At 47.4% G+C, this 12,748-nt stretch overlaps 1 protein-coding gene across 1 annotated transcript in view; it reads right to left on the minus strand.

Moving 5' to 3' along the window:
* The window catches only part of LANCL2 (LanC like glutathione S-transferase 2), a 29,878-nt gene extending 19,105 nt beyond the window's left edge, over positions 1-10,773 (minus strand). Inside the window, exon 1 of the mRNA XM_074891675.1 lies at positions 10,442-10,773. Coding sequence (XP_074747776.1) covers positions 10,442-10,642 — 201 coding nt within the window. The 5' untranslated portion in view covers positions 10,643-10,773. The remainder of the gene's footprint in view (positions 1-10,441) is intronic.
* Positions 10,774-12,748: the final 1,975 nt, after the last annotated feature.

A 12,748-nucleotide genomic window follows, 5' to 3' on the forward strand; every position in this document is an offset into this window, starting at 1 on the left:
AAAGATGAGTAAAAGTAGCTCAGTAGCTTCAGCTCATGCATGAAGGTGAAGAAACAAATCTTTGATTTTACATGTTGCTTGCTTTTACTTTTGACCAAGAAAAGTTTACATAGACGCTATATATGAAATATAAGCGGATACTTCACTCTTGCCAACATTTCTCTCTCATTAAGCACACTGTATGGGAAGATACATTACTGATTACTCGCTTAAGCCTATGTAAAGCAGAAATAGTCAATTAACTAGAATATTGCCCCATTAACTTCCATGAGAAAGAGTATTCATGAAGTCCCTTCACAGGACTATTCCACATTTGAGTGGGAACATCAGGAACAACAATCAAAAATGTGGTTTTTTTTAATTTTTTAATTAAAGAGTATCAGTTATTAATCAGCTTTTCCTATTAACACATTTATTAAAAACTATTTTATGCATTTAAATAGAACTTCAGGGCCAGGTCTACTACAGAACTAGAGAAGAAGAAACATAAAAACTCTTCCCTTCCTGGCTTATAGGAAAAGCTTTATTATTATCAGATAATCACATCATTCTGACAAAATAGTGATGTACACAAACTTTGATCCACCCAAAAGTATTTCCTGAATATGTTTTCCATCATCTACAGGAAGCCCCAGGCATACATCACTTGCCACCCCTATCTTAGTTATCCAGGAATAGCCAGAAGAGAAACCCTCTAGAAACATGGAAGCCAGAAGAGTTTCCCCACCTCCCAAACCAAGAGCCACAATGCAGTGGTCATCAGAAAAATGGCACTACACAATCTGGGAACTTGTCAGCTTACGCTGACAGTAAGCTACTGTTTTCTGAACAGTACTTGATCTCCTTCCACCTCTTGATTCCCCAGCCTGCTCCCAGATAGCAGCTGGAATGAATCAGATCAGTGAAGGCTTAGTTTGATATTAAACATATCTGTATTTATGATCTTTTTTTTTTACTGGAGAAGGAGAAATTAGCTCATTAGGAAGTTAAGTTCTTGTCTGATTATGACATATCCCAAAAGGGAAGGGTTCAGATCAATGATGGGTCCTGGATGCCACCATGCAACTAATTACTCAAAATACAGCACACTTTGTACTCTTGTTCATAACAGAACTTCACATAAAGATCAGTGAATTCAAACATCCATTCAACAGATTCAGAAATCAGAAAAATAATAGGAATTACATGAGTCCTCTGACATACCAAAAGTCCCCAGGGTCAACGGTTCAAATCCATTTTATGATGGTGAGGTAGGAAAGGAGAAGAAAATTGTGCTTTTGTATCTCACATTGCACACATACCACTCTGGGAAGGAGCTACAGCCCCCTTAACCTTCTCCAGTAAACTCTAGAAATAGCAACCACACACAGTAAGCATCTGATGTCTATTACTCTTTGGCCTTAACATGACATTAAGCATCTTTCTGTTCGGAAACTGTACCATGCACATACAACATCCCCCCCACCATTTTGACTAGTTCAGTGAAGTCTCAACACAAAGCAAAACCTTTCCCAAGGGCAGGACTTCCCCTTCAAAAGACAGCAATGCCAGTGCTAAGGCATATGGTCAAACAGCATGAGGATATTCACGCGGATGATTCAGGCATAGAGCTCGGCTTATCTGACAAGAGTGAACTAAGGTTTCAGGCTCCCGGTTTATTTACCTACTGCACATCACAAGCAGGATGGTTATCTCTTTGTTCTGACAATACACCTGCTGTTACCAAATCAGGATATTTTTTTATCAAACACCAGATCAAATTACTTACAGGCAGGAGGGGAGTACTAGGACACATCAGGACACCTGGGTTCTGCTTTGAAACCTTGGTCCCATACAAATAATTTAGCTCAGGTTGGCATCTCTCTCTCTAAAATGGGAATTGTATCTTACCTCTCTTGATTCAGTGTTTGGAAAAGCACAGATGAAAGGATTTAAAAATTATTATTATTATCATTATTTATCAGCCCAAACAAAGCTTCTCCCAAATTTATACCAGTGTGAGTGGCAACAATTTTCCCCAGCTACCTACTCTTCCACCACTACTTTTTTTTTTTGGTTGCTCTGAAGCTTTAACAACTGAGCACTGTCACTGTTCATTTGGTAAGATTCTACTATAAGCTTATAAAAGATGCTTACATGCACTAGAATAAATTAATTACATAAAGAAATGAATGTTGAAAGGTGGCTTTAGAAGATTTATAAACCTCCTTCAATGAATCTTATGGCAGCATTACAGCTCAATTCGTGTTGAGTGCAGATTGATTTTCACATGAGAAGCATATTCATTTCATGAGGATGATTCTAGCTGGCATTCAGCCTTTTCTGCAGGTGACTCTTGTTACTCCTGTAGGGACAAACAAAAAACGGGAGGCCTGACCTCTGATATCCAGTATCGCATTTACTCCTGGTTCACAACAGTCTGGCTGATAACAGGAGCTGAAGAGTACCTTTAACTAGAAAAGGCTCTCTCCAGGAATTCAACTGCTGCATTACTCCTCTGCTGCTGCAGGAAGAACAACCACTATCATCCCAAACGCCGCTCAAGTTTTACATCAGCAAAACACAAAATATGAGAGCTCATTCCCCGTTACACCCAACAGAACCCCGCACCATATTATGGTAACAAGAAAGGCTCATTATCAGCATGAAACAAAAGTAGAGCAGAAAAATACAAATATGTTGGTTTTGCAAATTAATTGTTTTGTGATTTATTTGAATCATATCACTTTTTCCATTGCAGTGAGGCGGTATGCAAAGCTACATCCCAATCCAAAGCCTTTTAAAGCTAACAAAAATGTAGAGTGTAAGTGTATATATAATTATCACTCCCCTCTGGCACTAACGACATGGTGTCCGAATTATGCTGTCCTTGTCAGCAACACCTGCTTCCCCTATCTGCCTTCTTTCATTTCTGGGGTTCCTAAAAAGACTTTAAATCATCTTCTTTTGTAAACCCAGCCCTAAAACTACACACACATTACAAAAAATACACCATGATGCAAATAAAACTCTCCTAAAAGAAACACAGATTTCACTTGCAGTTGATATTACAGCAACGTACCGATTCTTACTGACCTACCTCTGCATTACAGCCATATTCAGCTTTACAGCCGTGCACCAAGGGCAGATGAGGCAACAAGCAGATGCTATGTATGTTTTATATCATGATTTCTGGTAGGTAAGAGAAGCCTGTAACTTAAAACTCTTGCATGCATATTTGGACCAGGTATCATAGTGCTTACATAAGTCTGACAATGCATCCATGAGGCCTCATGGTACTCCTTTTGTGGTTAGAAGTAATACTCTGGTTTGACAGACACATGGTGAGTTATCTTATTTGCATTTGTCAAAGACATTTAGATACCGAGGTGTTTTTCAAAACCACCTCTCAGTATTTATTTGCATCATGACACACCTATGCCAAGTAACTTGGCAGGGCAATGGAGACCTGAGCTCAGCTTCTTCACAAGTTTCCAACCTACCAGTCTTTCTTCCTACCACCAGCCCTCAGAACAACTGTCTTGCTATTAACCCTATTTTGCTATTGATCCTATTTTACTTCATCAGCTTCTGGGGAACTGATGCTAGTTTTGCTAGGGTGCAAAACTAGACTGAAGAAGGAAGCGATTGATTCTGCAGAAGCAGCATGGAGATGGCCTAAACGCACAGTGCTAACTACTGAACAAACTACACTTTTATTTCACCTCATCTCAGTTTGAATCCGGTTAAGAAGAGATATTTCAGAGAAAGGTAACTTTATTGTTGGTGATGTGTAGAATGGGAGACCTAACATGGTGCTGGGTTTTCTTTCAGCCAAAGTGTGTTTTGCAGAGAAGAAAATACAGCTCAAGTTGGCACTGCAGCAAGGACTCATTTAAAAACCAAACTTGCATAGAAGACTGCACGAGGGACATGACAGACGCTGGTAAGGGAGAACGGGGTGGGGGCCAACTCACAGCTCTACTGAAACGAGAAATCCTGGCCGTACTGAAATCATTGGGAACTTTGCCACTGACTGTAAAGGAGCCAGGTTTCACACCCGTGCATTGGAGCACAGGTTTACTGAAGCAGGATGAGGTCTCACGCTCACCTCCACAGAGCTCCTGCAAGAGCAGACCAGAAGGAAAGGCAGTAGGATCCCACATGCAGAATCTAGCAAGGTCAGCTGGGAAGGAATGTGCCATTTTCTACAGAAAAACAAGTTTTACTTTGTTTTTACCTAAATCAAAAGTCTGTTACAGCTCCAAGAGCAACTTTTTTTTCTTCTTTGAAAATAGCAGATACTAAGAAACCTCATCACCCAGCCTCTGGAACAGTTAAACACAGTGCTCTACTACTACTCAGTTAGGTCCTTCCAGATACAAATACCACTTCTGCAAAACCACATACTCAATACATGATTTGAAACACTGCTGTCTGTAGAACACATTGCACTGGTTTTCAGTGATCTGGCACCTAATGCCGTACATGTGATAGTGGGGAAAAAAAAGAAAAAAAGAAAAAGGAAAAAAAGGAGACTGGAGGGAAAGAGAGAGAAAAATCAATAGCTGTAGGCAAACTACTACACTGCTACAGATGCCAACTTCAGAATAGGCTTTAAATGCAGGCATCACCCTAAGTCAAAGGAGATGACGGTGTGAAAAACAGAATTAAAAGGCAATCCATTCAAGCTACAGAAAGAATTGTTTGAAGCATGTAAGAAATAATAAGACTGCCTCTAATGCATTTGTGTGTAAACGAAGCTATTTGTCTCACTGGTGATTAGGCTGCAAAAAAACAAAGCCTAAAGATTTAGATCATCATAAAGAGTCATCAAAAAGCTTCAAATTATTGGTAACAAAAATAAACATGATTAACAGACACCGAGGAACATCATCCTGTATTTTGGGAAAGGAAGGCCGATAAGGCAAAAGAGCAATGCTGAAAATCACTGGTCCTCCTGGTAACCTAACACCAGCATGCCACTTCTTGAAAACTAAGAAAATAGAGGTCTGTTGTGAGCATGATTTAAAGTCACTCACTACACAGAGGTCTTTGCCCCAGCTGGGGCATTTTGAGGCGGTCCAGAAGTTGTAAAAAAAGCTAAAACCTCTACCAATACTGTCTAAATTATTTTGATGCACAGCGGCTATATTCCACATATTGAACTTGACAGCATATCAGTGTTGCACAGTTAGACCCCTATATAATTTACTTTCACCAGAAAATGAGTACCTGTTATTGCACTTGCCCACACAACTAGTCAGAGTGACAACTCGCTAACACACAGGTCTGCAAGATGAAACTAGAAACCAGTGAAGAGTGCGTGGATGTGAGACAATTTAATCAGAATTTGGGTTTTGAGTTAAAAAAAAAAAAAATCTTCATTCAGAACTGGTTTGACTAAAACCAAATAGGCTTAACCATGTGGTTAAAGTGTTGTCCTGAATAAAAGGAGAGGCTTTCAATACAAAAGCATCAGAAAAGCGCTAAGTGGCATTTGATGCTGATCTGCGCTGTAGGAAACAAGCAGCAGTTCTTCCTCTCAGGCTGGGTACACCAACTGCCATGAGTTAGTAATGGACAATGAAGTACAAGAAACGGATTCTCAGACCCAATTTTGACCAAGACTCATAAAAAGCAAACCAACCTTTCCTTCAACAGAAACATGATTTGCAGTACTCAGAATCCTCTATTAAAATAACACACACCTGAGATAGAGGGTGCCACGAAATGGCCAAAAAAGTGCCAATCTCAAGAAACGCAGCTACCATCCCACACCTCCAGAAAAAAAAAAAGGGGGGAAAAATATGTACTGGCTCTGGGGGTTCAATTTTGCCTCCAGTGCAATGAGTGGTATGATTCCCACTGGTCTAAGTGGTTGCAGAATCAGTCCCAGAACAGAGAGAACTTGTTGCTCTCAGTGAGACAATTAAAATGATCAGTGAGACAACCTGACAAATATAAAAAATACCACAGGGAGGGGAATGAAGAGTGAGGCAATGACAAAAAAATGTTATATATGTTTTTTTAAATTTATTTTGAAGGAGGAGAAAGAATGAAAGGCCACATAAAGGAATTATCAGGAGATTTAGAAAGCACCAGATAACTAAACACAGCTGCATCACCCAAAAGATAATCTAAGTAATTATTCTGTATGCCCATTAAGTGATAATCTTTGCCAATAAGCATAATTTGCTTTAAAACAGGTTCCCTGTAAGAAGCCCCCTACAAAGCCTAATTAAGTACACTGAATACTTGTCAGAACACACTGCCTTTTACTAATATTCTTAAAACATTACGCCAAGTCAGAAAAAAACTTATCAAGAAAGAATTGGCTTGAAAAAGAAGTTACTGTTTGGGCATCCTAGTGACCTATCCATAAAGTTTGAATCCAATTTTGGTGCGGTCAAAAGACTACCCTGGGATTCCAGGACAGATCCGGACAATCTTAAATTGAGGGCTGAGTTGTGTTAATGTCTTGATGCCAAGGATGCTTTTCTTGCACACACACAAAATCCACATCAGGTTGCCTAGGCACGGTGTTGCTTCCACCTTCCCCTGGACAGGCAGGTAGTATCAGCCTGCCTTTAGTTCGCAAGTCACTGGCCCGTAGATGGTGTGAAGGTGGCTCCCAAATCACACCCAGCTTTGCTACCGATGCAGCCACAGCGGTGGCTCTGAGGACGGTGGCAATCTGGGTTGGTATTGGTGGGTCACCCACAGAGCCGGGTGCTTGAACAAGCCATCGTCACTCCTTCCCAGTAAGCTCTCCTCCCCCTTCCCTTTCCCAGGAAATCCATTACACCTTCGTAGCTCTCTACCACACGAATGTTTGAAAAACACTTTCTGAGCCAGGACAACTGGCTGCCCCCACTTTATGCAAGCCTCTGCAGACCTGCCCATTCTCGGTCCCACAGCTAACTGGCAACGCAACGCCAACAGGTCTGGACATTAACTGGAAATTAATTATAGGTTGCCTCTGCTGCAGTTCAGGTGGGAAAGCAAAGCACGGTACTGCTCAGACAAGTTAGTCGTTGGTTCCCAACCTGCACAGGCCCATAGCCTGATACCGCCACATTTAATAATAGATGAGTTTATAACTAGAATTGCCTACAATTCAGGGGAAACTATCACATCTTCTTTTCAAATATTAACACCTTCCCCAATAAACAATTACAGTGAATTAAAAATTAAATGAAACTTAACAGAAAAACTCATTTTCCCATGAACCAGGGAGTATGTTCTTAAGTCTACTGCTGCCTATTAATTTCTCTTCCTCCCTGACCATTTACATTTCCATTTTGAAAACTTCTGGAACACTTTGAGATAACATCTGTAGGTACTTCTTTAGGCTAAGGTATCACTATGGGATCCACATCAAAAGGCTACAGGATGTATATTTAATTGAAAGATTTGTCATTTTTTAAACAAAGACATTTAAAATGATGTTTCTTATTAATCTAGAATTAATGCCGTCTGATGAATTATTACCTTCAGCTTTCTCAGACAAGTTACAGAAGCAATTCAAGTCCACGACACTTTCACAGTGAAGAAATCTAGTTAAGAAAAGGTGAATTTCAACTACATGAGCAGAGCCCACCTAGACAACTGCAGCATTTACTGTGACTATTTTTGAGAAGGCAAATCAGCAGCCCCAAACTTTTGTTTTTCTTTTCTCCTGCTCCCATACCTTCTAGCATCCTGAACTGTACCTTACACATACAAACACGCGCTTCCATATGCAGCACTTTGCCCCAACTGTCTCACATTTCGGACAATGACTTGAAGAGCTTCTTGTCCTTTCATCAGCCGGATGAATCTTAGATGGCAATCCTGGCAGCTTATGAAATCAAATAGAGGGATTAATAATGCATTGCCTTCCATGACAACGGCAGAGCCCCGCACACCTCTAGCTGTCATTATGTGAGTCACTCTGTTCACTGCTCCGTGCAGCAGCAGATGGAAGGAAGAAATTATGCAGTGCACTGAGGGCTTCTGAAAGCTGCTCTCATTTTTAGGAAACTTGTGCTACTGCGTACAGTGGTTTACACAACAGACTTCCTAACCTATGTAAAGTCCTTTTGTCGTCACCAGGGCTTTACGCAGGCAAAGACATTTCTCTGACTGGACTGAGGCATGTAAAATGCAAACACCCCCCCCCCCCCCCCCCACCACAAACATCAACAACAAAAGCACCCCAGAATAGTCCTCATGAAGTCTCAGAAAAGTCAGGATAGTACTAGGATTGACAATATGCAAATCATGCATGTAAATACATAAATATACTCATAGCTATGTTCTAGCTCAAAAATATGTAGGACAATTCCTCAGATTTTGCAGATGCAGAAACAAAAGAAAATGTACACTCACAGCTGCCTTCTCCTATAAAATGCACAGAGTTGAAAAAAATTCAAAGACCACTGAAAGTTGCTGTAGTTACCTCACTTTAATGCGGTACAGAAGGTGATTGTTTTCCTGTGGGGCTTCATACTTTCCAACATAACAAGACCCAGACACCACATTTTATCAAATACCCAGCTACTCAGGTCTCAAAGATATTTTCTGAACAAAGCTGCAGAGATAGCTGCCAACTGCCACACTGTAACAAGGAATGTCATCCACCACTGATGCTGGGAAAAAACACTGTAAAACAGCATAATCATCTACAGCAGAGCAGAACAGACATTCCTAATGTGAATACAGGACTAGAAATTCTTGACTAACTCATTTCAGCTCAGCCACAGAACAATGTCTCTGGATTCCTTCAAGAATTAAATCTGAAGTCAATTAGTGTTGAACTATTCTGCAATACAGCTAGTATTCTCTAAAAAAATATTTTAGTATTCAACCTAGATCAGCAGTAAATGAAGGCTTATTTTCTCTTTAAGAAGATGGCCATGAAGTGTGGGATCTAAAGCAGGTTCGTAAGGATGACTGGCCTACAGAAGGCCTTAGAAGAAATTTCTTGGTATGTTTTTTACCAATTTAAGCTATAGCTGTTCTGCCATCTCCTCTCTGCCTCCATACTTCAACTCATCATACTTGGATGTTTTTTATATACTGAACGAGATACAAAGGAATCAGTTCCTCTCACAAAGAAAAAAAAAATCACTTCACTAGCACTGAGTATACTATCAGGGATTTTTGTAAAAGCAAAGCAGATTTCACTTCCAAACCTACCCCTGCTTTTTAACCCTTTTCAAGTGCCAAGTTCTGCTTCTGACAGCTGCAATTAGCAGTAAGACACCAATGCCCCAAAGTATTTTGTGCACGCTGCTGAGCCACACACCAACTTCATAAAGCTCAGCTGCAACAACTCAGTGAAACCTTTCATCGCCTCGGACTGACGGCAAGCTGATGCTGTCCCGCTCATTCTCAGGATGCGCAGGAAGAACGCTTCTCTCACCACTGAGCATCACCATCCTCGTCCCACCCTATCAGTAAGTCAAAGCAATTCCTTATTGCCACAAGCAGAAAAACACAGGGCTGAGATTAAAGGCTCTCCTTTATTTACCCCAGCAGGCAGGCGAGTGAGTTAGGAAAGTTAGCTTCCCACCCAGCGCATCGGGGCTTCTAGCATCGTCACCAGGCAGTGTTTTTCATCCAAAAGATGACGAAGCAGCACAGTATTGAAAGATGAGGCTGCTCAGGGGCTAAAATGACAGAAGGTCATTTTAATATGGCATTCCTTCTAATTCTGGTATTCCTTCTGCAGCTTAAGCCAGCTTGTGTGGTAACAGGCCAGAGCAACTTCTGTGCTTTAAAGCCTCAAACGCACACAGCTCCCCAACCAGCAGCGTGTGGTGTCGAGGAGGTAAGTGGAGCAGGAATATTGCAAACCTCATGCGACCAGCGCCACCGGACAGATCTTCCGCTGGCCCGAAGTGTCTGCCCGGGGCTCGCCGTGGTGCACCGAGCCCATGAATGTGCGTACGACAGCAAGGACATGCCTTGGAGAGCACAGTCCGGCATCACCTAAAGCCTGAGTGTTGCCGTCACCTGAGGAGAAACTCGTCTTTTCTAGATGCGCCCTCATCCTTTCCCCTCGAAACTCGGGCAACTTCCAAGCGCTGTGAAGAACCACCACAGTCACCGCACCGCGGGCAGCGCTACCCCCAGATCCGGCGCCGCGTTCATTCGCATTCGGGGGGGGAAATAAAACACCCCAGGGCAGCCGCGGTCCCGACTCCACGCCGCGCCTTCCCTCGGCTTCCCCCGCCCGCCTCTCCTCTCAGCAGCCCCGGGGGCCGCTGCCTCCGCCCCGCCTCCGCCGCAGCGGCGCGGACAGGCCGCGGGCCGCCCCACCGGAGGCCGCGGCCGGGCTGCGGGGCCCCGCCGGGGGCCGCCCCGCGGCAGAGCCCGCCCCGGGGCAGAGCCCACGGCCGCGGGGAAGGAGGCAGCGCCCGGCGGCTGAGGCAGGGCCCGGGGGGCCGGGGCGCGGCGCCCGCCCGGCACTCACCTTCCCGTCGGCGCCGAAGGGGAGGGACTCCTCCGCCGGGAGCGGCGCCTTGTCCCGCTGGGCATCCGCCGCGCTGGGGGCGGCCGCGGCCCCGGCGGCGTGGGGCTGGTAGTCGGGGTAGGGATTGGCGAAAGCCCGCTCCTCCATCTCCGCCTCGCCGCCCAGCTGCAGCTTCAGCCTCTTGGACATGCTCTCTCCCATCTCAGCCGGCCCCCGGCCCGCCTCCCCGCACGGCAGCCCGCCGGGGACACACACAGCACACTCCGCCCCGCACAGCGGCGGCCCCGCGAGCGCCGCGGCCCGGCAGCTGACGGCGGCTACAGCCGCCGCCCGGCGGGCGCGGAGGCGGGGGCCCCGCGGCGGCCCCGCGGCGCCGGGGCAGGGGCTGGGACGGCGGCGAGGCGCGGCTCGCCGGCCCCGCGCGGAGGGGGCTGCGGTGGCAGCGCCCGCGGCCGCTGGCCCATCGGGGCCGCCTCAGGGCGGAGGCGCCGCCGGCCCCGAGCCGCCGAAGCCCGGCTGGGGAAGGAGGCGGAAGGGGAGCGGCGACGCTGGCGGCTCTGCCAGGCGTCCCCGTCAGCCGGGGCGGGGAGGCGGCGAGCGCGGCGGTGGCATCACACCCGCAGGGGCAGAGGGCGGCCGGGGCCGCGGCCGGGCCCCCCCGCGGGGAGAGGCAGCCCGCCCGCCCGCGCAGGCTGGGCGGCACCGCTGCAGAGCCCGCCCGAGCAGCTCCTCATCGTCCCCCGCCGCCGGGGCCTCACTCCCGCGGGCTGCCGGCGGCCGCACGCCGGGCGGCGGAGCGGGGCTGCCGCCGGCTCCTCCCGCCCGTCCCCCCGCGGCGGAGACGAGCCGTGGCCCGGCGCATCTCAGAGCAGCGGCAGCAGCAGCAGGAGCGGGACGGACAGCCCCAGGAGCAGGCAGAACGCCACCAGCTCCTTCGCCCGGGTCATCCGCCGCCGCCGGGCCGCGCTCATCCGCCGGCAGCCCCCGGGCCCTGCGCGCCCACCCTCGGCCAGCCCCGGCGGGAGGGAGGGAGGGAGGGAAGGAGAGAGGCGGCGGCCGCGGCCCCAGCGCCCGCCCTGAGGGGAGGGAGGCGGCCCTCGGCTGCCGCCCGGCGGGGAGGGGGGAGGCGGCGGCGGCCGCCCCTCAGCCGGCGAGGGGAGGCAGTTCCCCGGGAAGGCGGTGGTGGCCTGCATCCCTCCCCTCGGGTTACAGTGTCGCCTGCAGCGTGGCCGCGCCGCTCTGCCGGCGGTGAGCCCCCTCCCAAAAGCCGAAACATGTTAAAAAAAAAAAAAACAAACCACTGGCGGGGGCGGGCGGCGGCAGCTCGTCGTCCCCTGCCTGAGCCCCCGCTCCTGCGCGGGGCCGGGCGGTGGGGAAGGGCCCGGTGGTGGCGGCTGGGTGTGAGGGGGAATCGCAGCCCAACCCGGCCCGAGGGGAGCGGGGGCTCCATCCCGCACGGATCCAGCGTTTCTGTTTGGGATCCGCGCCTGGGGCGGGGCTGAACGCCGTGCCGACAGACCTTTAGCCCTTTATTTTATGGACGCCTCCATCTAAAGCTCGGTGAAGAGCTCCAGGTGAAGGGGCACTGTACAAGAATCAAGGATAAATCCTTCCTGTTCACAAATAAACGGTAGATGCTGTCGATATTGGAGCTGTCAGGAGTTTGGGGTTGTTTAGTCTGGAGAAGAGGAGGCTGAGGGGAGACCTCATCACCCTCTACAACTACCTGAAAGGAGGGTGCAGAGAGCTGGGGATGAGTCTCTTGAACCAAGTAACAAGCGATAGGACAAGAGGGGATGGCCTCAAGTTGCGTCAGGGAAGGGTTAGACTAGATATTAGGAAGTATTTCTTTCCAGAAGGGGTTGTTGGGTGTTGGAATGGGCTGCCCAGAGCAGGGGTGGAGTCCCCATCCCTGGAGGGGTTTAAGAGTCGGGTTGACCCAGCGCTGAGGGATCTGGTGGAGTTGAGAACGGTCAGTGCTAGGTTAATGGTTGGACTAGATGATCTTCAAGGTCCCTTCCAACCTGGATGATTCTGTGATTCATGCTGCGTACTGAAACACCCCTGTGTAGAAACAGGCCGCAAAAAGCTTGCAATCCAGCCAAACACAGCGCACGGTATTGTGTAAAAATACGGACACGCGAGACCTCATTATCCCATTAAATATTTACTCCCGACTATGCCATCGCTTTTTGTTAGTAATTGTAAGTCGGCCAGACTGTAAACTATTAATTCAAGTTCTGGACACCATGCAGTCTTATTGATCTTCATTTGTCTGTGCTGAGTAATTTTATTGCTATCAAAATA

The sequence above is a fragment of the Strix uralensis genome, chromosome 1 (genome assembly GCF_047716275.1).
Source record: "Strix uralensis isolate ZFMK-TIS-50842 chromosome 1, bStrUra1, whole genome shotgun sequence".
In the NCBI taxonomy this organism is placed as follows: domain Eukaryota; kingdom Metazoa; phylum Chordata; class Aves; order Strigiformes; family Strigidae; genus Strix; species Strix uralensis.